This window comes from Puma concolor, chromosome C2 (assembly GCF_028749965.1).
Source record: "Puma concolor isolate L17-30 chromosome C2, mPumCon1.1.hap2, whole genome shotgun sequence".
Classification (NCBI taxonomy): domain Eukaryota; kingdom Metazoa; phylum Chordata; class Mammalia; order Carnivora; family Felidae; genus Puma; species Puma concolor.
Window position 1 is genome coordinate 77,027,396 of NC_141675.1, and position 24,552 is coordinate 77,051,947.

Consider the following 24,552-nt stretch of genomic DNA (forward strand, 5'->3'; position numbering starts at 1 on the left):
CTCACTGTGCCTTCTATCAACCCCAGTTGTTTATGGAGCGCTTTTGGTAAGATGTCTCTTAAACTTGTCTTTGTCAATATTTCTTAGGACTGGTCTTTAGTGAAAGCTAGGTTATGAATTCCTGCAAGCCAAGAGTCTTCTGTTTCTTTGAAATCTACCAAAACACTGAGCATAAAGTTTACATTTGGTAGTTGCTCAATAAATGCTTATTGACTAATCCTTCTTCATCCGTTTGCTTATTCACTAGTACATTTTTCATCCTACAAGTGAATTTCAACTATGAGTACTTCCACGCAAATAATAGAATATTTTTACTTTTAAGAATATGATGCCATTTTTCAGAAAGGTACTTTATATGTCCAGTGTTCATAACTTTCATACATTGAGTTTTGAAATGCAGAACACAGTATAAGAAGCAAATTACAGGATGTCTTAGCTTGACCAGCCAGCCCATTGTTTGATAATCTACCTCCAAGTGTATCTGAGGTCTCTACAGTAAGTTTTCAGTCCTAAATTGAGGAGCATTATATATTTTGGCCTTAGACATTTCACTCTTTTTTTTTTTTTTTTTTTTTTTGAGACAGAGACCAAGCATGAGCAGGGGAGGGTCAGAGAGAGAGGGAGACACAGAATCCGAAGCAGGCTCCAGGCTCTGAGCCGTCAGCACAGAGCCCGATGTAGGGCTCGAACCCACAAACTGAGAGATCATGACCTGAGCCGAAGTCGGACGCCTAACCGATTGAGCCACCCAGGCGCCCCAGTCTATTTTTTTTTTTTAATGTTTATTTATATTTGAGAAAGACAGAGTGCAAGCAGAGGAGGGGAAGAGAGAGAGGGAGACACAGAATGGAAGCAGGCTCCAGGCTCTGAGCTGTGAGGACCCAGCCCTACACGGGGCTCAAACTCACAAACCACGAGATCATGACCTGAGCCGAAGTCGTCTGCTCAACTGACTGAGCCACCCAGGCGCCCCTAGACATTTCACTCTTAACTGTTCAGTTCCATATTAGCCCTAGTAATGAGCATGCCACTTCTGCAAAGGTACAAGGTCCTAATAAGTAAGCAAGCCCTATTGAACTAAACTATGATGACTTAAAGATCTTTGACCAAAAGTACTTTTTTAAAAGGTGCAAAGTCACACAGAAGTTAAGGGCTTGGAGAAATAGTTACTGTTTTCTTCCTGGAAGCTCTTTATGAATGGCTGTGAGTTTGCTAAGTAAAGCCAGATACTCTTTTATGTATGCCTTTCTGTTGTGTGGGTAATTTGGCAGAGTTTTCATGTCAGATAATAGTTAAAGTGATTTGAGAGCATGTTATCAATCTAGTTTGATTTACCCATATTAGTGTAAGAGAAATTTCTCATTTCTTGTCTTCCCAATATTTTTAGCTTTTCCCCAGCACTATGTAAATATAAATATGCTCTAGTGTTTTTTATGTTAAAATAACAATTTAAAAAAATCTCTTCAGTTTCCCTTCTCTTCATATCAAGCCTTCTTTCCTTCTTCCCCATAGGTTACTGCCCCATGTCACTCTTCCTAGTCATAGCCGAATGTCTTGAAAGCATCATCTAGGTTGTACTTCCATTTTTCCCACATCCTAGTAACTCTTCAACCTTGCTTTTAGTGAATCAGCTATGCCCTCCATGTTCACTATATCAAGTCATATTTTTCACATTTTACTTACTCATTTGTTATTAATTCGAGGGGCATTGAGTGTAAGGCTCCGAGGATGCTTCAGTGACCCTAGTGGACAATGCTTATCCTCTCAGAGGCTTACATTTTAGCCAAAAAGTTTGACAACAAACAGATAAACCAGAAGTATAAAAAAACAAGTGTTATGTTAAAAGTCAGTCAATATGGTAGAGGATGTGAGGCTACCTTATAGATTGGTTAACTGTAGAAAATCTCCCTAAGGAAGTAACACTGGGTCTGGAATCTGACAAGAAGGAATCAGCAATGCAGAGATCTTGGAGAAGATTGTTCCAGGCAAAAGCAACAGCTAATGCAAAAAAAAAAAAAAAACAAAAAACCTCATGTTGAAGTTACAGATAAAGGGCAAATAGACTTGGAGCTTGGTTGAAACAGAGAGGTAGTCCTTTCAGGGCAAGGTCCAGATTTTTCCATTTTATTCTGAGTGCTCTGGGAAATCATTAAACGGTTTTAAGCAAGATGACTCTGGTTTACTTAGGTATAACAGAATGAAGGTGGGAATCAAGATCAGAAGAAGTAAGATTAATTAGACACTGGTTCAGGAGGTGGTCTTGACCAGAGATGGTTGCAATGAGATGGAGAGAGATGGCCTGATTTTGGATATGTTATGGCAGTAGAATTAATTTGCTAATGAATCGGATGCAAGAGTGTGGAAGTGTGGGAAAGAGAGAATTTAAGGATGACACTTAGTTTTTTTGGCTTGAGATAAATGCAGGTAGTGATGCCTCCAAGAAGATTGGAAGACTGGATAGGTCGAAGTTTGAGAGAGACAATCAGGAGTTCTGTTTTTATTTTGAGATTGCTATTAGATACTCAGGTGAAGATACCAAGTAAGTGGTTGGATATATGGATCAGAGGGGAGGTAGGGCTAAAGCCGTAAATGTGTTAATCATCAGTACAGAGATGTATGATCACAGCACGGGCTCATAGGGTGGTTAGTGAGAGAAGAGAAGAGGTCCCAGAACCTGCCTCAGTCTCAAGACTCTCCCATGACACCTTACCTCTGTTTTTCCTCTTAATTCTCTGGTTGGTCCTTATCATTCTCCTTTGCCAACCTCTGCTCTTCTAACAGCCCTCTTCCCTTGTCCATCGGGAGTGTAACTCATATAGGAACAGAATATAAAGTACTATACACTGCAGGTCACCACTGTTCCTCTTCTGAATATTTTCACAGATCAGTTCTCTCCATCCTTAAACACTTCAAGCTTCTTTCTTCCGTAGACCTTCATCCTTCTGCTTCAGCCCACATAGTCCCTAGAGTTCATCTCTGCTTTTGCCTCTCATTATATGCATCCTTTAGGTCCTAAGTTAAATATTGCTTCCTCAGGGATGACCTTCTGAATACTCTAGAGCACATCAGGTTGCTTCGTAACACATCACATTTGTAAACGAATTATTTGTGTAATTGAGTAACTTCCCCAGGTGTAACTCACATATCATTTTCTGCCCCTCCCTTCTTTTGTTAAGTGTCCAAGATGAACAGTAGTTCTGTAAGGGTAGAGACTAAGTTGAGATTTGTCTGATCTATCACTGTATCTCAGATTCCTAGGAGTGGGCCTGAATGAATATAAGTGTTCAGTAGATAATTTGTAGAGCTATTGACCAAGGGCAAAATGAGTTTGGAAAGGGGGAGGATGGAGAGAAAAATAGACATTGGGGATGTTTGAAAGTAGCCATTGTACAATTAAAAGTAGTATTGAACCTATAACAGCTGTTACCCTGACACTGTGTTTGAGTACTGTTGATCCTTGAACAACAGGATTTTGAACTGCACAGATATATTTATACGTGGAATTTTTTCAATAAATGCAAGCACAGTACTGTAAATGTATCTCCTCTTTATAATTTTATTAATAACATTTTCTCTATATTGTAAGAATACAGACTATAACACACATAACATGAAATAGGTGTTACTCGACAATGTTATCAATAAGGCTTCTGGTCAACTGTAGGCTATTCATAGTTGAGTTGTGGGGGAGTCAAAAGTTATATATGGGTTTTTGTGTGGGGGTGAGGAGGGGTTAGCGCCCCTAACCTCCACATTGTTCAAGGGTCAACTGTACTTCAGTTTTTTTCAGAGAAGGACTAAGATAGATAGGGAAGAGTATTTAAGATCTTCTCCATTGTTAAAGCTTTAAGGAAAATAATTGGTGAGACAACTCTTCTTTTTACAGGTAGTTCTCATGTGTTGGGAAAATCGTCTGTATGATGCTATGATCTATGTTTACAACAGAGGCATGAATGAATTTATTAGTCCAATGGAGGTAAGATATTTCCTAACTTGGACACACATTTGTCTATGAATGGCTTTTTTCCTATTCATTTACTTTGAATAGATTCTGTTTTCATCCAATCATTGTTTAATTTCTTGTAGATATATTATTAGACTTGCACCCATTTTAGCTTGGGGCATTAGGTGACCTTGAATTTCATACCTTCTGCCATTGCTTTCTTTTTTGTCTGCATAAATAGGTATTTAAATCCCAGGGAGCAATAAATAAAAGTAATGCCTGCCTGTTCGACTAAGTTGGTTTGTTTAAGAATTTTTGATATTATAGTAAGTTTTCCAAAAGGTATAAAATATTCATATACTTACTGTGTGTAGTAAATGTACTATTAAGAAATATTATTTGTAGATATATTGTGCTGGGGGAAGGTCCTGATAATGGTGGAATATCTTTATTTGTTAATTGCTAATTTGTTGCTTTTTCCAGTTTAGCACTTACAGCATGCATTATAATTTATTCTCCTCATCACTAAAAAGCATTTGGTCTTATTTTAAAAAGAACCAAATGCCGTATCCACTTTGTTATTTGCCTTAAATTGAGGACAGAATTGTAGATAATGGATTGTGGATATAGGTAGCACCCTGCCAGCCCATTGTTTTATTACAATGACTAATTACCTGGCTTAGAAGAGCCAGGCATCTGTGGAAGGCATCCAGTCAACCTTTTTTTTTTTTTTGCGTATTTAATGGCTATCCAAAACTGTCTTTGGTATTGCTAAGTCAGCAGTTGTCTTGTGATAGTTCATGCTTTCTTAAACACCCTTAGCTTTGTAGGTAGGTGACTATTACTCTAATTCAAAACTCCTCCAGTTTTGGTTGTCCCTCTCTTCTCTTGGTCAGTTTCCAAAATGTACCACAGCCCTCTTCCCCTGGTTTTGACACTGATTGTGTGTCTAGTAAGGATTTTTTACACTTGAACATCTCTCAGCTGCTTTCCTCCGAAGTCCAGTACATCCCTGGAAAGAACTGTCAGCTGGCTCCTCAGTGAGATCCAGGACCTCCCTACATGCAAAAAATGTTTTGTCTCACTCTTAAACCACAGTTAGGAAGAATTAATGCAGTTTCTGTGGGATCCTCCAATTGGATGGTCCGCGGGGGGAAAGCCCCGAGAAATTCCCAGAGAATCCGGGGAGAGCTCCAGGCCATCAGAGGGTCTCATTTGGGCCACCAAATGTCGGACATCCCAGTTGCAAATGTGGGGCGCTCTGATCACGTGGGGGCTGGTGGCACAGGTGGTGAAAGAATTCACCCAAGGCAGAAAAAGAGATAAAAGTTTACTGAATACACCGCAAAGGTGTGGAAGGCAGGCAGGACAGCAAAGGAGAGACAGCAGAGGCAGTGGTGAGTGGCCACAGTTACAGGGTGAAGTCAGGGAATATGGGAAAAATGGACTTTTCTCTTCTTTGGTAATCTTAGGAACTGTGCATGGTTATAATTGGTCAGTTAGGGACTGTGGCTATTTTGAGGTGGGTCGCTCAATGAACCTATTTGAATTGCCTGTTTGCTTTCAGCGCCTTGGTCTTGGTTGCCGTGGGCCCTTTTACCTTGATCAGGTTTCCATTGCCCAAGCCCGTTCTCTAAAAGCGGCCTCTACAATTCTGCCTTCTCTCAAAATAATCCTTAGAAACAGATTCTAATTTGATATATTCTATGGTGATAAAAATGATTGCTGGGTTTTTGTTATTGTTGCATTTTAAATTTTAGTTTTGTATGTGTGTGTTTTAATCCTCAAAATCTGGTTTGCATTTATATCTACACATCTCAGATGGGCTGTGGGCTATTAAGATTGCCTTGTTTTGTGTTAAGAGAGGTTTTCAAGTTTAATGGTTTTCAGAAAGAGCTTGGTATTTGTTATTAAATAGTCATTTGGAGAGTTTAGCAATGGGAGGTTAGGTAGGTGTGTTCTGTGATTCCGTATTTGTAACTTTCTGCTCACAAGGAAATCACTTGTCATTATTTGAAGTTTAATTATTTTAGTACTTAAAGAGGTCTAAATTAAAAGGTCTCCTGCCTCTTGAGAATTTCTAGATTTTCTGGAATGACAGTGTCATCATATTTGAGATGACTACCAGGATCTCTGAAATCTTTCCTTATTTGTAGCTGTGGCTGCTTCTGAGGTAAAAGTAGTGCCTTGTGTTGGGAGGGAAAGCACTTCCTCTAGGAATTTAGGTCTCAGTGCGGGGAGGAGGGCTGCAGATTAGCTGACAAAAGACAGATTAACAAGAGAAAAGGAAAGGTTTATTCACACAAGTAGTGGGAGCACTTTGTAATGAGGACTTTACTGACTGGCCGGAACTAAAGGTTTATACACCTGTTTAACAAAATGTTGGTTAGCGGGGAGGGAGGGATTTAGGGCCTTCCTAGGAAAATAAGGATTGGTTTTTTTTTTGGCTAATGAACAGTTTGATTTGCAGTTCCCAGTTCTAAGGGCCTGTCCTCTCCCAAACAGGAAACTCCCTCTGAGGAAGGCCAATGTAGTTTTATCATTAATCTTACTGTGTTTTCAGAGGCTGTGTTTAAATTTAGATAATGTTTCCTTTTGTGTCTGCTGTTCAGATGTTTTCAGTTTAAAATAATCTTCATTGCCATTTTGGTGGGCTATTAATCCCTTCACTTTTTTTTTTAATCATTTTGATGAGCCTAAGGATATTTATATCAGAAATTACAACTCAACAAACACCTTCACCTAAATGGTATTTACTAAATGGTTTCTTTCAGTGAGGAATATGATAACAGTTGTTTCCTACTGATTCTTCAATAATAGTTTGTGTCCACCTTAAAAGTTTTTGTATTTAATCCCAATAGCAAATAACTGATTTATTCAGAGAAAGGTGATTAATAGTATAAGATTCTTGATTGTTTTTTGAAAATACAATTTTTTAAAAAATGATGGTGATTGTTTTATTTTTAATTTTAATGCAGAAACTTTTCAGAGTCATTTCTCCTCCTCTGAATGCAGGAAGAACACTAACAGGTATTACTTTTCTAAGTCTTAATTTTTTTCTCCTTTTTCTATTTTAAGATATTTAAATTTCATAAAATTCAATTTTATGTGTGCAGTATGAATTTTGATAATCGTATATAATCATATGATCACCACCATAATCAAACGGTAGAAGGAGCTAGAGTTCCTTCACACTAAAAAGTTTCCTCCTGCCCGTGGTACTCAAGCTTTTCCTCCAGGCTGACCTCCATGCAATCACTGATGTACTTTCTGTCACTACATTTCTTGTAAGTGGAGTCATACAGTAGGTGATCTTTGGTGTTTTATTTCTTTCACTTAGCTTTATTTCTTTACTTTTACTTCACTTGTTTGTAGAGATACATCCATCTTGTTGCATGTGTTAATATTTTGTTCACTTTTACTTCTGAGTAGTATTTCATGGGTTGGATATACTGTCATTTGTTTATTCACCAGATGATGGACATTTGAGTTGCTTACAATTTGGAGCTGTTCTAAGTAATGCTGCTACATTAGTGAACAAGTTTTGTTTCTAATTAAACTTTTTTTATGAGGAAATTGTAGAGTCACGTGCAGTTGAAAGAAATAACACAAGAGATCATGTATTCTCTTTACCCAATTTCCCCCAATGATAACACCTTGCAAAACAAAAGCACAATGTCAAAACTGGATATTCACAGTGATAAAGTAGAGATACAGTTTTATTAACCACAGGTATCCCTTATATTGCCTTTTCCCCCCATCACCCTTAGATATGAATAAGTTTTTGTGTGGGCAAGCTCCCAACCTATTTTGTCCCCTCAAGTGGCCATTAGGTTGCTGATTTGTACAAGGCTTTTGGTTTTCAGAGCTCTGGTAAAGCTGGGGAAAGGGAGATGGGACTAGGTAAAGTTAAAATGCCACAAAGCTCACAGAAATGAAGAATGCCTTTGATGGGCTCGTTAATAGACTGGACATAGCTGAGGAAAGAATCTCTGAGGTTGGGGACATAACAGAAAAGTTAAAAAAAAAAAAAAAAACCAAAAACTGAAAAGCCAAGGGAAGAAAGACTGAAAAAAGCAGAAGAGAACATCTAAGGCCTGTGGGACAAGTACAAAAGGTGTAACTTACACATAATGGGACTGCCAGAGGGAGAAGAAAGAAAGGAACAGAAGCAGCATCTGAAGCAATAATTACTGAGGATTTCCCCAAATGTATGTCAGACATCAAACCACAGATCCAGGAAGCTAGGAGAACACCAAGCAGGATAAACAACAAAAAACCCCAAACCTAGGCTATTATATTTAAATTGCAGAAATTAAAGCTAGAGATTCTGAAAGAGGCCACAGGGAAAAAGAACCTTACTTACAAGGAGCAAAAATGAGAATGACATCCAACTTCTTAGAAACCATGCAGAAAGAAGAGAGTGGAGTAGATATTTAAAGTGTTGGGAACAAATACTTAAAATGTTGAGAGAAAAGCCCATCAACATAGAATTTTGTATCCTTTGTAAAATTATCCTTCAAAAGTGAAGGGGAAATAGACTTTCTTAGACAAACAAAAATAGAGGGAATTTGTTGCCAATAGACCTGTCTTACAAGAAATATTAATAGAAAATCTTTAGAGAGAAAGAAAATAATATAGATAAGAAACTCAGATTCAAGAAAGAACATCAGAATAAGTGAAGGTAAAACAAAAACTTTTATTTTTCTTATTCTTTTTTCCAAAGAATTGTAGAACTTACTGTATAAGAATTGCTTTTCAGAATGCCATCATTGCCACTAATGATTACGGGTACACAACTGTCAATTCCATCAGGTCTCTAGATCGGCATCCAAGTACAGATTCTTATGCAGCAGCAACACACATGCTGCTCCCAGCACCATGGAGAGTTTTACACGAGTTTAACTTGAACAGAACTTGAGAAACAGGGCTATAAAGGAGAGCAACTCGAATGCCACGAATGGAACATAAAAGCGACACCACCATGGAGTCAGGCAGGCAAATGAGAACACATGTCTTTCTGGGCTCTATGGTACGGCAAAATTTGAAGCAAAATTTCCAGGAAAAAAATAAAACAAAACACATTTCCCCTCCTTATTGTTTTATGGATCTGGACGCTTTGTGTTGCGTGTAGAAAAAAATTTCTGAAATTCAATTCACAGAGGAGAAGAGGACAGGGAATGGGCTTGATTCTTTCCCTGCTCTGGTGTTCACTAGACATGGGCTGGGGAGGGAGTTTGAGCTCTCTTCAAAAAACATTGGCCTTTGCCAGGACAGACATGCATGGCTGTTAGTGCCCTTGCTAATTGGTCTGCAGAGACCTGGGCTTTGTGAGGGAAATGATCTTCCTCAGGAGGAAACTCAGTTGACAAGCAGGGAAACTATGAGGAGTAGAGAAAGTGCAACCTGATTCCCCTCTAACCAGCCACTGCTGAGGACTCCAGACTTTTTATTGGGAAAAGGGGGCTGCCTCAGTGATGCGCAGTCTTTTCAAAGACAGTGGCATGTCAACCTACATCTAGGGGACTGAGTGTACCCCCCAGAAATCTGTGGTCCAGCAGAGAAACCAAGAGCTTAGCTCCAACAGTAGTTTCCAGAAACATACTGCCCAGTTTTCTCAGGATGTACCCCGACTTTTACAAGCTGCTCTGCCATGAGCCTCTGCAAATGGCGTCTTCTGGTCATGGAGTCTAGGGATGTTGCAATGTTGAGGCCTGGACTGCAGTCCTGAGGTGTAATTCGAGTGGTGTCCTCCACCCCCAGGCCGGCTGAGGTCAGTCAAGAACCCACTCCCCTGCTTCCTTCCAAACACAGCATATATAGACCACACCACCAAGCAACAAGATTCAAACAGCTTGGCTCAAGAAGAACTCTGTTTTCTTATCCTTAATTGACCTGTCAGGTAATAGTTCAAGATAATAATAACAATGTATTTGATTATGTGTGTATGGATGCTTGTGTGTTTTATGTTTATGTATAAATGAAATGAATGGGAGCAAGGACACAGGAACAGGAGAGAAGAATTAAGAGTATTTTGTTAGTGTAAGATACTTCTAGTACCTGTGAAGCGGTTTAGTGTTACTTGGAAGTAGATTTGGATTGTAAATCTGTTTGGATTGTAAATCATTAGTAAATTTATGTTGCAAACTTGAGAGCAACAACTTAAAAAAGGATATATAATTGATATACTAGGAAAATGAAAAAACAGAATTATATAAAATGCTCAGTTAAAACTTCAAAAGGCAGAAAAAGTGTTGAAGACAAAACAGGAATAAAGAATAAGGACAAGAAATAGAAAACGGTAAAATATGGTGGGCATTGATCCAATAATCATTTAAAATGTCGATAGTCTAAATACACCAATTAAAAGAAAGGGATTATTAGAATGGATCAAAAAATAAGACTCAACTAAAAGTTGTGTATAAGAAACATTTTATTTTATTTTTAAGTTAAATTGTGGTTAACATACAGTACAATATTGGTTTGAGGAGTAGAATTCAGTGAATCATCACTTATATACAACACCCAGTGCTCATCACAGGTGCCCTCCTAAATACCCATGACCCATCTCGCCCATCTTCCACCCACCTCCCTCCATAAACCCTGTTTGTTCTCTATCATTAAGAGTCTCTTGTGGCTTGTCTCATTTTGTTTCCTCTCCCCCCATATGTTGTTCCCCCCTCTTCCCATATGTCATCTGTTTTTGTTTCTTAAATTCCAGATGTGAGTGAAATCATATTTGTTTCTCTTATTGACTTATTTCACTTAGCATAATACATTCTGGTTCCATTCACGTCATTGCAAATGGCAAGATTTCATTCTTTTTGATGGCTGAATAATATTCCATCACACATGCATGAATGCATGCACACACACACACCCCCCACATCATCTTTATCCATTCATCAGTTGGTGGACTTTGGGGCTCTTTTCCATAGTTTGACTGTTGTTGATAATGCTGCTGTAAAAATCGGGGTGCTTGTCCCCTGTGAATCTGTATTTTTTTTATCCTTTGGGTGAATACCTAGTAGGGCAATTGCTGAACCATAGGGTAGTTCTATTTTTAGTTTTTTCAGGAACCTCCATACTCTTCTCCAGAGTGGCTGCACCAGTTTGCATTCCCATCAGCAGTGCAAGAGGGTTCTGCTTTGTCCATATCCTTACCAACACCTGTTGTTTCTTGTGTTATTAATTTTAGCCATTCTGGCAGGTGTGAGGTGGTATCTCATCTTTTCATGTGTTGGTTGGTCATCTGGATGTCTTCTTTGGAAAAGTGTATGTTCATGTCTTTTGCCCATTTCTTCACTGGGTTATTTGTTTTTTGGGTGTTGAGTTTGCTAAGTTCTGTATATATTTTGGATGCTAGCCCTTTATCAGATACATCATTTGCAGATATCTTCTCCCATTCCATAAGCTGCCTTGTAGTTTTGTTTATTGTTTCCTTTGCAGTGCAGAAGCTTTTTATCTTGATGAGGTTCCAGTGGTTCATGTTTACTTTTGTTTCTCTTGCCTTCGGTGATGTGTCTAGTAAATTGCTCTGCCTGAGGTCAGAGAGGTTGCTGTCTATTTTCTCCTCTAGGTTTTTGATGGTTTCCTGTCTCATATTTAGATCTTTCATCCATTTTGAATTTATTTTTGTGTATGGTATAAGAGAGTGGTCCAGTTTCATTCTCCTGCATGTCACCATCCAGTTTTCCCAGCACCATTTGTTGAAGAGACTGTCTTTTTTACATTGGATATTCTTTCCTGCTTTGTCAAGGTTTAGTTGACCATACAGTTGTGCATCCATTTCTGGGTTCTCTATTCTTTTCCTGTGACCTATGTGTCTGTTTTTGTGCCAGTACTATACTGTCTTGATGACTACAGCTTTGTAATACAGCTTGAAATCTGGAATTGTGGTACCTCCAGTTTTTTCTTTTTCTGGATTGCTTTGGCTATTTGGGGTCTTTTGTGATTCCGTGCAAACTTAATGATTGTTCATTCTAGCTCTGCGAAAAACGCTGGTGGTGTTTTGATAGGGATTACATTACATTTGTAGATTACTTTGGGTAGTATAGGCTTTTAACAATGTTTGTTCTTCCAATCCATAAGCATGGAATGCTTTTCCATTTCTTTGTGTCCTCTTCAATTTCTTTCAGAAGTGTTCTATAGTTTTCAGAGTATAGATCTTTTACCTCTTTAGTAGGTTTATTGCTAAGTATCTTATTGTTTTTGGTGCACTTGCAAATGGGTTCGATTCCTTGATTTCTCTTTCTGTTGCTTCATTATTGGTGTATAGGAATGCAACCGATTTCTGTGCATTGATTTTATATCCTATAATTTTGTTGAATTCATGGATCAGTTCTAGAAGTTTTTTGGTGGAATCTTTTGGGTTTTTCATGTAGAGTATCATGTCATCTGTGAAGAGTAAAAGTTTGACTTCCTCCTTGCTGATTTGGATGCCTTTATTCCTTTGTGTTGTCTGATTGCTGAGGCTAAGACTTCCAATACTATGTTAAACAACAGAAGTGAGAGTGGACATCCCTGTCATGTTCCTGATCTCAGGCAGAAAGCTCTCAGTTTTTCCCATTGAGGAAGATACTAACCATGGGTATTTGGTATATGGCTTTTGTGATGTGAGGTATATTCCATCTATTCTTACTTTGTTGAGGGCTTTTATCAAGAAAGGATGCTGTGTTTTGTCAAATGCTTTTCTGCATCTATTGACAAGATCATATGGTTCTTATCCTTTCTTTTATTAATGTGGTGTATCACGTTGATTTGCAAATATTGAACCAGCCCTACAGCCCAGGAATAAATCCCACTTGATCATGGTGAATAGTTCTTCTAATGTACTGTTGAGTTCAATTTGCTAGTATTTTATTGAGAATTTTTGCATTCATGTTCATCAGGGATATTGGCCTTGTGGTTGTCCTTTTTAGTGGGGTCTTTGGTTTTAGAATCACGGTAATGCTGGCTTCATAGAATGAGTTTGGAAGTTTTCCTTCCATTTCCATTTTTTTGGGAACAGATTGAGAAGAATAGGTATTAACTCTTCTTTAAATGTCTGGTAGAATTCCCCTGGGAAGACATCTGGCCTTCCCTCTCTTGTTTATTGGGAGATTTGTTTATTGGCAGATATTTTTTTTTCTTTTTAAATCTTTATTCACTCACAGAGTGCGAGCAGGGGAGGAGCAGAGAGAGAAGGAGACACAGAATTTGAAGCAGGCTCCAGGCCCTGAGCTTGCAGCACAGAGCCTGACGCGGGGCTCGAACTCACAAACCATGAGATCATAACCTGAGCCGAAGTCAGATGCTCAACCAACTGAGCCACCCAGGTGCCCCGGGAGATTTTTGATTATTCATTCAATTTGTTTGCTGTTATGGGTCTGTTCAAATTTTCTATTTCTTCCTCTTTCAGTTTTTGTGGTATGTGAGTTTCTGGGAATTTGTCCATTTCTTCCAGATTGCCCAGTTCATTGGCATATAATTTTTTTCATAGTATTCTTTTATAATTGTTTGTGTTTCTGTGGTGTTGGTTGTGATCACCCCTTTTTCATTTGTGATTTTATGTATTTGGGTCTTTTTTCTTTCTGAGAAGTCTGACTAGGGGTTTATCAATTTTGTTAATTCTTTCAAAGAACCAGCTCTTAGTTTCATTGATCTATTCTATGGTTGTTTTTTTTTTTGTTTTGTTTTTTTTTATCATTTATTTCTGTTCTGCTCTTTATTATTTCCCTTCTTCTGCTGGTTTTAGGACTCTATTTGCTATTCCTTTTCTAGCTCCCTTAGGTGTAAGGTTAGGTTGTGTATTTGGGTCCTTTCTTGCTTCTTGAGATAGGTCTGAATTCCAGTATACTTCCCTCTTAAGACTGTCTTTGCTGCATCCCAAAAGTTTTGGACTGTTGTGTTTTCATTTTCATTTGCCTCCATGTATTTTTTAATTTCTTCTTCAATTCCCTGGTTAACCCATTCATTCATTAGTGTGATGTCCCTTTTTTTTAATGTTTGTTTGTTTGTTTGTTTATTTATTTATTTATTTGAGAGAGATAGCAAGCCTCAGAGGGGCAGAGAGAGAGAGGGAGAGAAAAATACCAAGCAGGCTCCGTGCTGTTGGCTCAGAGCCCGACATAGTGCTTGAACTCACAAACTGTGAGATAGGGGTTGATGAAAAGGGAGAGATGAATAGGCTGAGCACAGAGGGTTTACAAAAGTGAAACTATTCTGTACAACTGACAATACTGTAATGGTGTTCATATGTCAGCATAAATTTGCCAAAACCCATACATAGTATGCACAACATTAAGAGTGAACCCTAATGTAAACTGTGGACTTCATGTGATGTGTCACTGTAGATTCATTGATTATAAGAAATATATTACTCTGGAGCAGATGTTGATAGTGGGGGAGATTGTGTGGTGTGGGGATAGGGGATATATGGGGAATATCTATACCTTTCTCTCATTTTTGCTGTGAACCTAGTGAAACTTCTCTAAAAAATGAAATTTATTAATTAAAAAAGTTGGAATTGAAGCATATTATAGTTACTCATAATTTCAAGCAATTCAAGTTTATTTGCACTTATGACAACACAGATCTGGAGTACAGTAAAACCTTGGTTTGCGAGCATAATTTGTTCTGGAAACATACTTGTATACCAAAGTGAATTTCCTCAGAAGAAATAATGGAAACTCAGATGATTCGTACCACAACGCAAAAATACGCATATAAAAATGATTATAATACTGTAATATAATACAAAATAATAAAGAAAATACAATATAGAAAGGAAAATAAATTAAACTGCACTTACTTTTGAAAACCTTCATGGCTGCTGTGAGGGAGATGAGAGAGGAGGGTTATTGTGCAGGACGACTCTAACTATCACTGATGGAATCACTGCTGTTTATTGCCTCAGTGGAATCTTTTTTGTTTTGTGCAACTTTAACAAGGAGCCTATCCAGTGATGCTTTCTTTTGCCTCCTTTTGAGAATTTGTGGAAATGTGACGTTGTATTGTTGTTAAATAGATTCATTGCTCTCACTGCTACAGCCTTATTTGGGTAGTGCTTTTCTACAAAATTTTGTACTTTTCCCACATTTTATACATCTCCCTAATCTCATTTGAAGTGAGGGATTTCTCTGCCTTTTTCTCCTCCTTCTCTGCAGGTGAGATGCAGACACAGACTTCTTATAAAATCTTGCAATATCGGCCACTTGCATACCTCATTCATACTTCAATGATTTCCTTCTTAACTTCCATTGTAATCATCTCCTTCTTACCGCCTTTCTTTTCAGCCTTTTTCTGCATGCAGTCCATTGTATATGCTCGCATGGATGTTGGCTACAGTACAGTATTAATAAACTCTTGGCATATACTATATTTAATGTAGCTGGCAGTAGAGGAAAGGGTCTATATCTGGAGGCAGCCTAATCTAGAATAAAGCAAAGCATTGCTAAGCTATTGTATGGAAAAACAAGGGACTGTCCATAGGTGCTTTGAAGTGACAAAAAATACACTAGTGCCAGTTGTGGGCACCTTCCACTGTTCTGAAAAATCACAGATTACTGCCAAACACCGTGGCCTGAGACTGAGCATCTGAGCAATGGGAGACGATCACCCACAATCCTGCAAGTGAAAGAGAGAAGAACCACTGGGTCAGTTGTGATCATGTGACATTCAGCATCTTGTACTACTCATATTGCAAGACATCACTTGTTTATCAAGTTAAAATTTATTAGAAATGTTTGCTTGTCTTGTGGAACACTCACAGGACAAGTTACTCACAATGCAAGGCATTATTGTATTTAGAAAGGATTACTGATTAAGAGATGTACACTTGCTTACATTATGCTCACTATTCATATACCAAAAGTAGAAATTTCAGTTTATTATAACCAATCGCAAATTCCTATAATCTGCACACCATAAGAATTACTGGTCACTTCACCCACTCTTGAGGCTCTTACTTTATTGTCTTGTTGCCCTTGACCCCTTTGCCTACACCTGATATAATTATACTTCTGATTTCTTTTAACCAAGAGATAGACTTATATTATCATGTGACAGAATCTTACTTTTTAGATGTAACTTAGAATAAAAAGGGTCCTAAAGATCATTTAATCTAAGTCTCTTATTTTAAACATTTGTGAACAGTGGCCTTCACAACCCTAGAGCACAGTGGGTGATAAGAGTCCATGTTACAGATGAGAAGACATTATTAGTCCTTAATATTACTTAATTGGTCATGACCTTTAACTCATCAACTAACTGCCTGCTCTACACTTTACCCTGGTCCCAGACTATTGGTTAAGCCAACAATATATGGTTCTCTACCCTCAGATGTATTCCTTCTTCTGTATGCTTCATTGACTCATTGGTTTTTTGTCTGTGAAAAGAATCTAATGGAAATTCTAAAAACAAGAATTAAGGTGGTTTTTTCTCTATGTATTCTTTAGGAAGATACTTAACTCAAATGCCAAGTTTTATTTTTTGTTTCCACATAAAGATTTTATTTCTGAAAAGGTTTTGAGAGAATTGCTGAAGATACTTTTTCTGTTTTAGATGAGCAAGTTGTTATGGGCAACAAGCTGCTTGTATATATTAGGTAAGAGATTTTTTTTTTTTAATTTATCTACATGTACTTTTTCTATAATTCCCCCCCCCCCCCCGCCCCGTATTCTTAGAGGTACTGTCATCTCCTATGTGTATAGTGCTTTTCATGTTTTATTGCTTGTACAGTAGTGGTTTTCAACCATGGGTGATTTTGTCCCCCATTGGTACACCCCCCCCCCCCCGCCCCGATCTTTGGCAATGTCTAGAGACATTTTTGCTTGTCACATTTGGGGCTGGGAGAGATATGCTGCTGGCATCTAATGGGTGGTGGCCAGCGATGTTGCTGAGTGCATAGGGTAGTCCATACAATGAAGGATTATCTCTGTCAAAGTATCAATAAGGCTGAGGTTGAGAAAGCCTGGTGGTAGAGTATTTTATTTTTAGCACTGGAAACTCTGTGGAATATGTGTTCTCTCTCTTTTTTATAAAAGGGCAAGAGATGTGTTTAGGTCATGAAAAAGTTAGTGACAGAGGTTAAGCTGTGAAATGTTTATCTCCTCTCCTTACTCCTCAAACAGAATTCTTTCCACAAACTATGGAGGCTCAGAATTATGTCCCAATAGAACTTTTGGACAGATAGCTGGCTGGCAGGGTGGCAGGGCGGAAGGTGGCAGAACCTGCCAAAGCATCATTTTAGCTCCTATCTAGTGCCAGAGTTAACTTTGAGACCTCTTTCACACTTGTTACATCGATTCTTTAGAAGAACATATACAGCATCTCCCCAGTACTTGAAATTGTCTGTACTTGAAATTTCTTAGAATATGCTGTCTCTAATCCAACATTCAAAATTGATGGCTAGTTCAAAGAAGTTTAAAATTTGTGCCTTTCCCCCCCAGAATGAGGACATATTCAGAAGACATCTTTTTTTTTTTTTTAATTTTTTTTTTCCAACGTTTTTATTTATTTTTGGGACAGAGAGAGACAGAGCATGAACGGGGGAGGGGCAGAGAGAGAGGGAGACACAGAATCGGAAGCAGGCTCCAGGCTCTGAGCCATCAGCCCAGAGCCTGACGCGGGGCTCGAACTCACAGACCGCGAGATTGTGACCTGGCTGAAGTCGGACGCTTAACCGACTGTGCCACCCAGGCGCCCCAACAGAAGACATCTTTATAGTTGAACCCGCAAGGCATAAACCATAAAACATTAGCCATAAGGAAGGTCTGATTTGGAGGTAAAACTGTATAGTTAATTTCTCATCACTTTCTCCTCTCCCTGAAGACTTGTTCTGTTGCAGACATTTTCCAGACCTTTGTTAGACTAGCTTGTTCCCTGTCTTTAATCACTGTTCTTAGAGCCACTGGTTTGAAGTTTGTGAGAACATTAGGCTTTTCACTGGTAAAACATAACGTAATGGTGCCATTAGGTATTTTTCTGGTGCTGAGTATGAGACTTTCAGATAGTCTGTTCTCTATTCCTTCCTGTCCACTTAGCGTGGTGTAGGTTTCTTTTAGGAAAAATAAGAAGAAATGAAAGTGCTTACTCTGTCACAGGATGTGTTTATTTCACCACCATCCCTGTTGCTCACATTTTCTGAACTGGCTCTCATCTTGATCAAGTTTGAACTTGATGTGACAAAAGCCGAGTGTGCTTAAACACCAAATGAGTATCTTGGGTTTGAGAAACAATGTGTTACCTGGAAGTTAGCCCATTATAAGTCACCAAATCTGTTCTCCTTTTCTTCTAGCTGTTGTCTAGCAGGCCGAGCCTATCCCCTTGGTGACATCCCTGAAGATCTTGTTCCCTTGGTTAAAAACCAGGTTGGTGCTATTTCCACACCTCTTGTTAATATGTACTATAGATGAACTGTAATTGAAGGTTACACGTGAGTCAGGAGCTATCTGCTATGGTAGGAGAGGACCTACCCACAATCACTACAGCCAGTAATGATAGCGGAATCAGGTTAGAGAAGTTACAACATGGTGGCAATTTAAACTAAATTCCACCTGCCTTTATTTTGTCCAACTGGCAGTTGTTGCTTCAGCAAGATACTTTGTAAGGAGAGAAGATCGTCAACTTTTTTTTTTTTAAACTTGAAGGTTTTTGAATTTCTGATTCGCCTGCATTCAGCAGAAGCCTCCCCTGAGGAAGAAATCTACCCCTATGTTCGGACTTTGCTACATTTTGACACAAGAGAATTTCTAAATGTATTGGCACTGGTAAGAGATAATATGATTTTAAGATGTTTTTAGAGGAACCAGGGTAATAAATTTTTTTTAATGGAAAGAAAGATGTGTATGCAGATACAGTTTTGATACCCTGACAGCGAGCAGTAAACATTTCAAAATGTTTAATTTTGTTGTGCCACCCATATTTTATAATTCTTTATCTCCCTTCCTTTCCCCCTCGTCCTTTTGTCCCTTCTTCTCCCCCCACTCCCCTGTGTCTCTCTGTCTCTTTCTAACACATCCTTATCAAAAAGCTAAAGCAGAATTAGATGTGTGGTACATTTTTGGTTTCATAAATTACATTATTTCGTATACTGAATATGGAAGAAGGTTGAAGGACATGTAGTGGTGATGATAGTGGAAATAACTGGAATTTAAAAGGAATTTGGGAGCTTCGTGCTGAAAAAAAATCCTTATACATGTTTAATTAAAGATGGATTTGGGTGAGCCAGGTTGTCTATGAAAATGCCCCCAGGGGAATAATTATATAACACATAATATATCATTCCAATTAAATAGTATTGTAGTTGTTTTTTAAAAAGCTTTTGATGATATGGATAGTGCTTATATTACAGTGGTTAGTGAAACAATAGACCCACAAATGTATAAAACACACAAATGTTGCATATGCACAATATTTAGAGAAAAAAGACCAGAAGGAAATAAGACTTAAATATTATTAGTGATTGTGAGATGGGGCAAATTTCTCTAATGAGCATACAGTACATTTATGAATTGAATAATGTAATAAACTGTTAAATAAAAAGAAAGCCTATGAGAAAGTTAAGATTCCCAGTTATATTATTCTTTTAATTAGTTTATTTGAATATTTGGCTTCAGAAGTAGTAATTTTAATTGCATAGGAAGAAGGGAAAAGAAACTTAGAACTGGAAGTCAGATCTGATTGGTTTAAGAAACCTTGGGGCGCCTGGGTGGCTCAGTCGGTTGAGCATCTGAGTTCTGCTCAGGTCATGATCTCACAGTTCGTGGGTTCGAGCCCTGCGTTGGGCTCTGTGCTGACAGCTCAGAGCCTGGAGCCTGCTTCACATTCTGTGTCTCCCTCTCTCTCTGCCCCTTCTTTGCTCATGCTGTGTCTCTCTCTGTGTCAAGAATAAATAAACATTAAAACAAATTAAAAAAGAAAAAAAAGAAACTTTAAACAACCTTAGAGAACATAAGAATAGTTGGTCTCCGGCATGTAGGAAAAAAGAAACAAAGTGATGAGGCAGGGGGTACAGAAAAAGTAGTAGAGAGCAACAAAGAATTTTAACTAATTTTCCTTTTTTTTTTTTTTAAGGGCTCTGGTAGCGTTTGGAATTGTGCTGATATCTGAATTGAGGATTGATTGATAGTAAGGCTGCAGTACAATCTCATTTGCATAGCAAATATGAGCACCTAGTATGTCACATGTACTGTACTAACTGGGAGTGTACCCTTGGCTGACAAGATATAAACCCTGCCTTTGTGGAGGAGAGCTTCTAGACTTTTAGATAAGTAATTATAGCAAAGTGTAGTGTGTGCCATTGGTGAAGTGCAGGATGCCATACACACACCTAAGAGAGGAATCTAATGGAAGGTTAAGGAAGGTTTCTTGTATGAAATGATGTTCATGTTGAGTCTCAAAGGATGGATAGAAATTAGGTTAGGATTAGGGAAAAGTATTCTAGGTAGAAGGACAGAATATATAAAAAGGCCTGGAAACAAGACAGAACAATGTATACTAAGGAATTGGAAAAAAAAAAAAATCAGTATGACCACATCTTGAAGTGTAAGGAAGCCTATAGTGAGAAACAAATCGAAAAGGTAGGAAGAGACTGAGTTTTTTAATCCATGGTGAGAAGTTTAGACTTCTACACTAGAGTAGTAGGTAGCCACCGAAACCTTTTAAGTAGAGGAATATCATGATTTGTAGTTTAGAAAAACTCCCCCTAACTGTTGTATGAAAATGGGTTGTAATAAGACAACTTTGGAGGCAAGAAGATATGTTAGCAAATTTTTGTAGTAATCTAAAGTATAGTATAGAGGTGGCTTGAATTAAGGCTGTGATACCAGGGATAATAAGATGTGAAGGGATTTGAAAGATATTTTAGGAAGCAAATTGGCCTAAAACATAGGGCTTATTGTGCCACTGGATGTGAAGGATAAGACAAATGGGAAGTGTCAAAGATTCCTAGATTTCTGACTTGGTTAATTGGATATATGGTGGTTTATTCATTAGGGAATCAGAAGAGAAACTGGTTTCTCAGATGAGGGGTAGGACGAGGTTGTGGTGAGTGATGGGGAAACATATAGATATTAATTCTCTTTTGGACTTAATGAATTTGAAATTCTTGAAAGGCATGTGGAGGTTTTCTTACATGCTTGTATCATCTGTTGGCTGCATGCCCAAGTACCAGAGCTGGAGAAATTGGCAAGACCTATGATCTGAAATCCTGGACTCACTACCTGTTTTGCCACAATTGATTCATCATCCAACTTTCCTAATTCAGTTAATATATCTTTTTTTTTTTTTAATTTTTTTTCAACGTTTTTATTTATTTATGGGACAGACAGAGACAGAGCATGAACAGGGGAGGGGCAGAGAGAGAGGGAGACACAGAATCGGAAACAGGCTCCAGGCTCCGAGCCATCAGCCCAGAGCCTGACGCGGGGCTCGAACTCACGGACCGTGAGATCGTGACCTGGCTGAAGTCGGACGCTTAACCGACTGCGCCACCCAGGCGCCCCAATATATCTTAATAAAAAACATTTTCAGGGGCTTGTAATTTATGTGACAGATTTTTAAATCCCATTTTACCACTTTTTTTTCACTTTGGAATATTTTTTAAAGTAAGGTTTTTAAATTTAGCTTCCTTGAGGTATAATTTATATAAAATATAGTATGGTTCATCCATTTCAAGAGAAGAGTTTTACAAATGCATACGGTCTTGTGACCACTCTTACAACTAACATGGAACATTTCCATCACATCCTAAATGCCAGCCCCTGGCAATTGCCAATTTGCTTTCTAATACTGAAATTCTGCCCTTGCCAGGATGTCATATAAATAGTATCATATGCTTTGTAGTTTTTTTCGGGCTTCTTTCACTTAAAATAATGCTTTTGAGATTTATCAGTGCTGTTGCTTGTGTTAATAGATTGGCCCTTTTTTAAATAAGTTTTTATTTAAATTCCAGTTAGTTAACATACAATATAATATTAGTTTCAGTTGTACAGTATCGTGATTTAACATTTGCATACAATATTCAGTGCTCATCACATGTGTACTCCTTAATCCCCATTACCTATTTAACCCATCCCCCCCACCTCCCCTCTGGTAACCATCAGTTCTCTATAGTTAAGAGTCTGTTTCTTGGTTTGCCTCTCTCTTTTGTTTTCCCCTTTGCTCATTTGTTTTGTTTCTTAAATTCCACATATGAGTGAAATCATATGGTATTTGTGTTTCTCTGACCGACTTAGTTCACTTACCATAGTACTAACTCCATCTGTGCCATTGCAAATGGCAAGATTTCATTCTTTTTTATGGCTGAGTAATATTCCATTGTGTGTGCGCGTGTGCGCGCGCGCATGCCGTATCTTCTTTTTTTTCTAATTTTTTTAAAGTTTATTAATTTTTGAGAGATGGAGAGAGGAGAAGGTATAAGTGGAGAGGGGCAGAGAGAGAAGGAGACACAGAATCCAAAGCAGTCTTTAGGTTCTCAACTGTCAGCACAGAGCCCGATGCGAGGCCCAAACCCATAAACCTTGAGATCATGACGTGAGCCAAAGCCAGACGCTTAACCAACTAGCTACCCAGGCACCCCCACCATATCTTCTTTATCCATTCATCAATCAGTGGACACTTGAGCTTTTTCCATAATTTGGCTATTATAGATAATGTGGTTATAAACATCAGAGTTCGTGTATCTCTTCAATTTATTTTTGTATTCCTTGGGTAAATACCCAGTAGTATGACTGATGAATCATGGGGTAGTTCTATTTTTAACTTTTTGAGGAACCTCTATATTGTTTTCCACAGTGGCTACATCAGCTTTCATTCCTACCAACAGTGCAAGAAGGTTCCTCTTTCTTCATATCATCACCAACGCCTGTTGTTTCTGTATTGTTGATTTTAGGCATTGTGACAGGTGTGAAGTGAAATCTCATTGTAGTTTTGATTTGCATTTCCCTGATAATCAGTGATGTTGAGCATCTTTTCCATGTGTCTGTTGGCCATCTGTATGTCATCTTTTGGAAGAATGTTCAAGTCTTCTGTCCATTTTTTAATTGAATTATTCATTTTTAAGCTGTTGAGTCTTACAAGTTCTTTATATATTTTGGATAATAACCCTTTATCAAATATGTCATTTGTAAATATCTTCTCCCATTCCATAGGTTACCTTTTTACTTTTGTTGATTGCTTCCTTTGCTGTTTTTATTTTAATATAGTTCTAGTAGTTTATTTTTGCTTTTGTTGCCCTTGCCTCAGGAGATATATCTTGAAATAAGTTGCTATGGCTTATGTCACTATGTTCTCCTCTAAGATTTTTAGGGTTTCAGTACTCACATTTATGTTCCTAATCCATTTTGAATTTATTTTTGTGTTTGATGTAAGAAAATAGTCCAGTTTCATTCTTTTGCATGTAGCTGTTCATTTTTCCCAGCAGCATTTGTTGAAGACACTGTCTTTTTCCCATTGCATATTCTTGCCTGCTTTGTCAAAGATTAATTGACCATATAATTGTGAGTTCATTTCTGGGTTTTCTATTCTGTTGTATTGATCTTTGTTTCTGTTTTTGTGCCAGTACCATACTGCTTTGATTATTACAGCTTTGTAATAAAACTTGAAATCCAGAATTGTGATGCTCCCAACTTTGCTTTTCTTCTGTCAAGATTGCTTTGGGGGTGCCTGGGTGACTTAGTTGGTTAAGGGGCCGACTTCAGCTCAGGTCATGATCTCATGGCTCATGAGTTCGAGCCCCATGTTGAGCTCTGTGCTGACAGCTCAGAGCCTGGAGCCTACTTTAGATTCTATGTACCCTTCTGCTCTGTCACTCTGTCTCTCAAAAATAAATAAACATCAAAAAAAAAAGTGCTTTAACTATTTGGAATCTTTTGTGGTTCCATACAAATTTTAGGATCATTTGTTGTAGCTCTGTGAAAAATGCTGTTGGTATTTTGATAAGGATTACATTAAATCTATAGATTGCTTTGGGTAGTGTAGATATTTACAGTATTTGTTCTTCTAGTGCATGACATGGAATGTCTTTCTTTCTTTTTGTTTTTTTAAAGTTTATTTATTTTGACAAAGAGAAAGCACGAGCAGGGGAGGGGCAGAGGGTGAGGGAGAGAGAGAATCCTAAGCAGACTCAGCACTGTCAGCATGGAGCCCTATGCAGGGCCAGAACTCAGGAACTGCGAGATCATAACTTGATGTGAATTTGGACACTTAACAGACTCAGCCACCCAGGTGCCCTTGGAATGTCTTTACATTTCTTTGTGTCATCTTCCATTTTTTTCATCAGTGCTTTATAGTTTTTAGAGTACAGCTCTTTCACCTCTTTGCTTAGATTTATTCCTAGCTCTCTTACTGTTTTTGGTGCAGTTGTAAGTGGGGTTGATTCCTTGATTTCTCTTTTTGCTGCTTCGTTATTGGTATATAGAAATGCAATAGATTTCTGTATGTTGATTTATATCCTGCAACTTTACCGAACTTGTTTATCAGTTCTAGCAGTTTTTTGGTTGAATCTTTAAGGTTTTCTATATATAGCATCATGTCATCTGCATATAGTGAAAGTTTTACTTCTTCGAAGTTTTTACTTTACTTCGATGCTTTCAATGCCTTTTATTTCTTTTTGTTTGATTGCTGTG

At 38.1% G+C, this 24,552-nt stretch overlaps 1 protein-coding gene across 7 annotated transcripts in view; it reads left to right on the forward strand.

The window, feature by feature from the left end:
* The window catches only part of VPS8 (VPS8 subunit of CORVET complex), a 253,246-nt gene that overhangs the window by 86,636 nt on the left and 142,058 nt on the right, over positions 1-24,552 (forward strand). For all 7 annotated transcript variants that reach the window (XR_015240159.1, XR_015240160.1, XR_015240161.1 and 4 more), the window contains exons 23-27: positions 3,887-3,976; positions 6,922-6,973; positions 16,487-16,529; positions 18,222-18,294; positions 18,574-18,693. Coding sequence is in view for 4 of the 7 variants with exons in the window: in XM_086674896.1 (XP_086531022.1) it covers positions 3,887-3,976; positions 6,922-6,973; positions 16,487-16,529; positions 18,222-18,294; positions 18,574-18,693 (378 nt within the window). In the remaining 3 variants the exon portion in view is untranslated. The remainder of the gene's footprint in view (positions 1-3,886; positions 3,977-6,921; positions 6,974-16,486; positions 16,530-18,221; positions 18,295-18,573; positions 18,694-24,552) is intronic.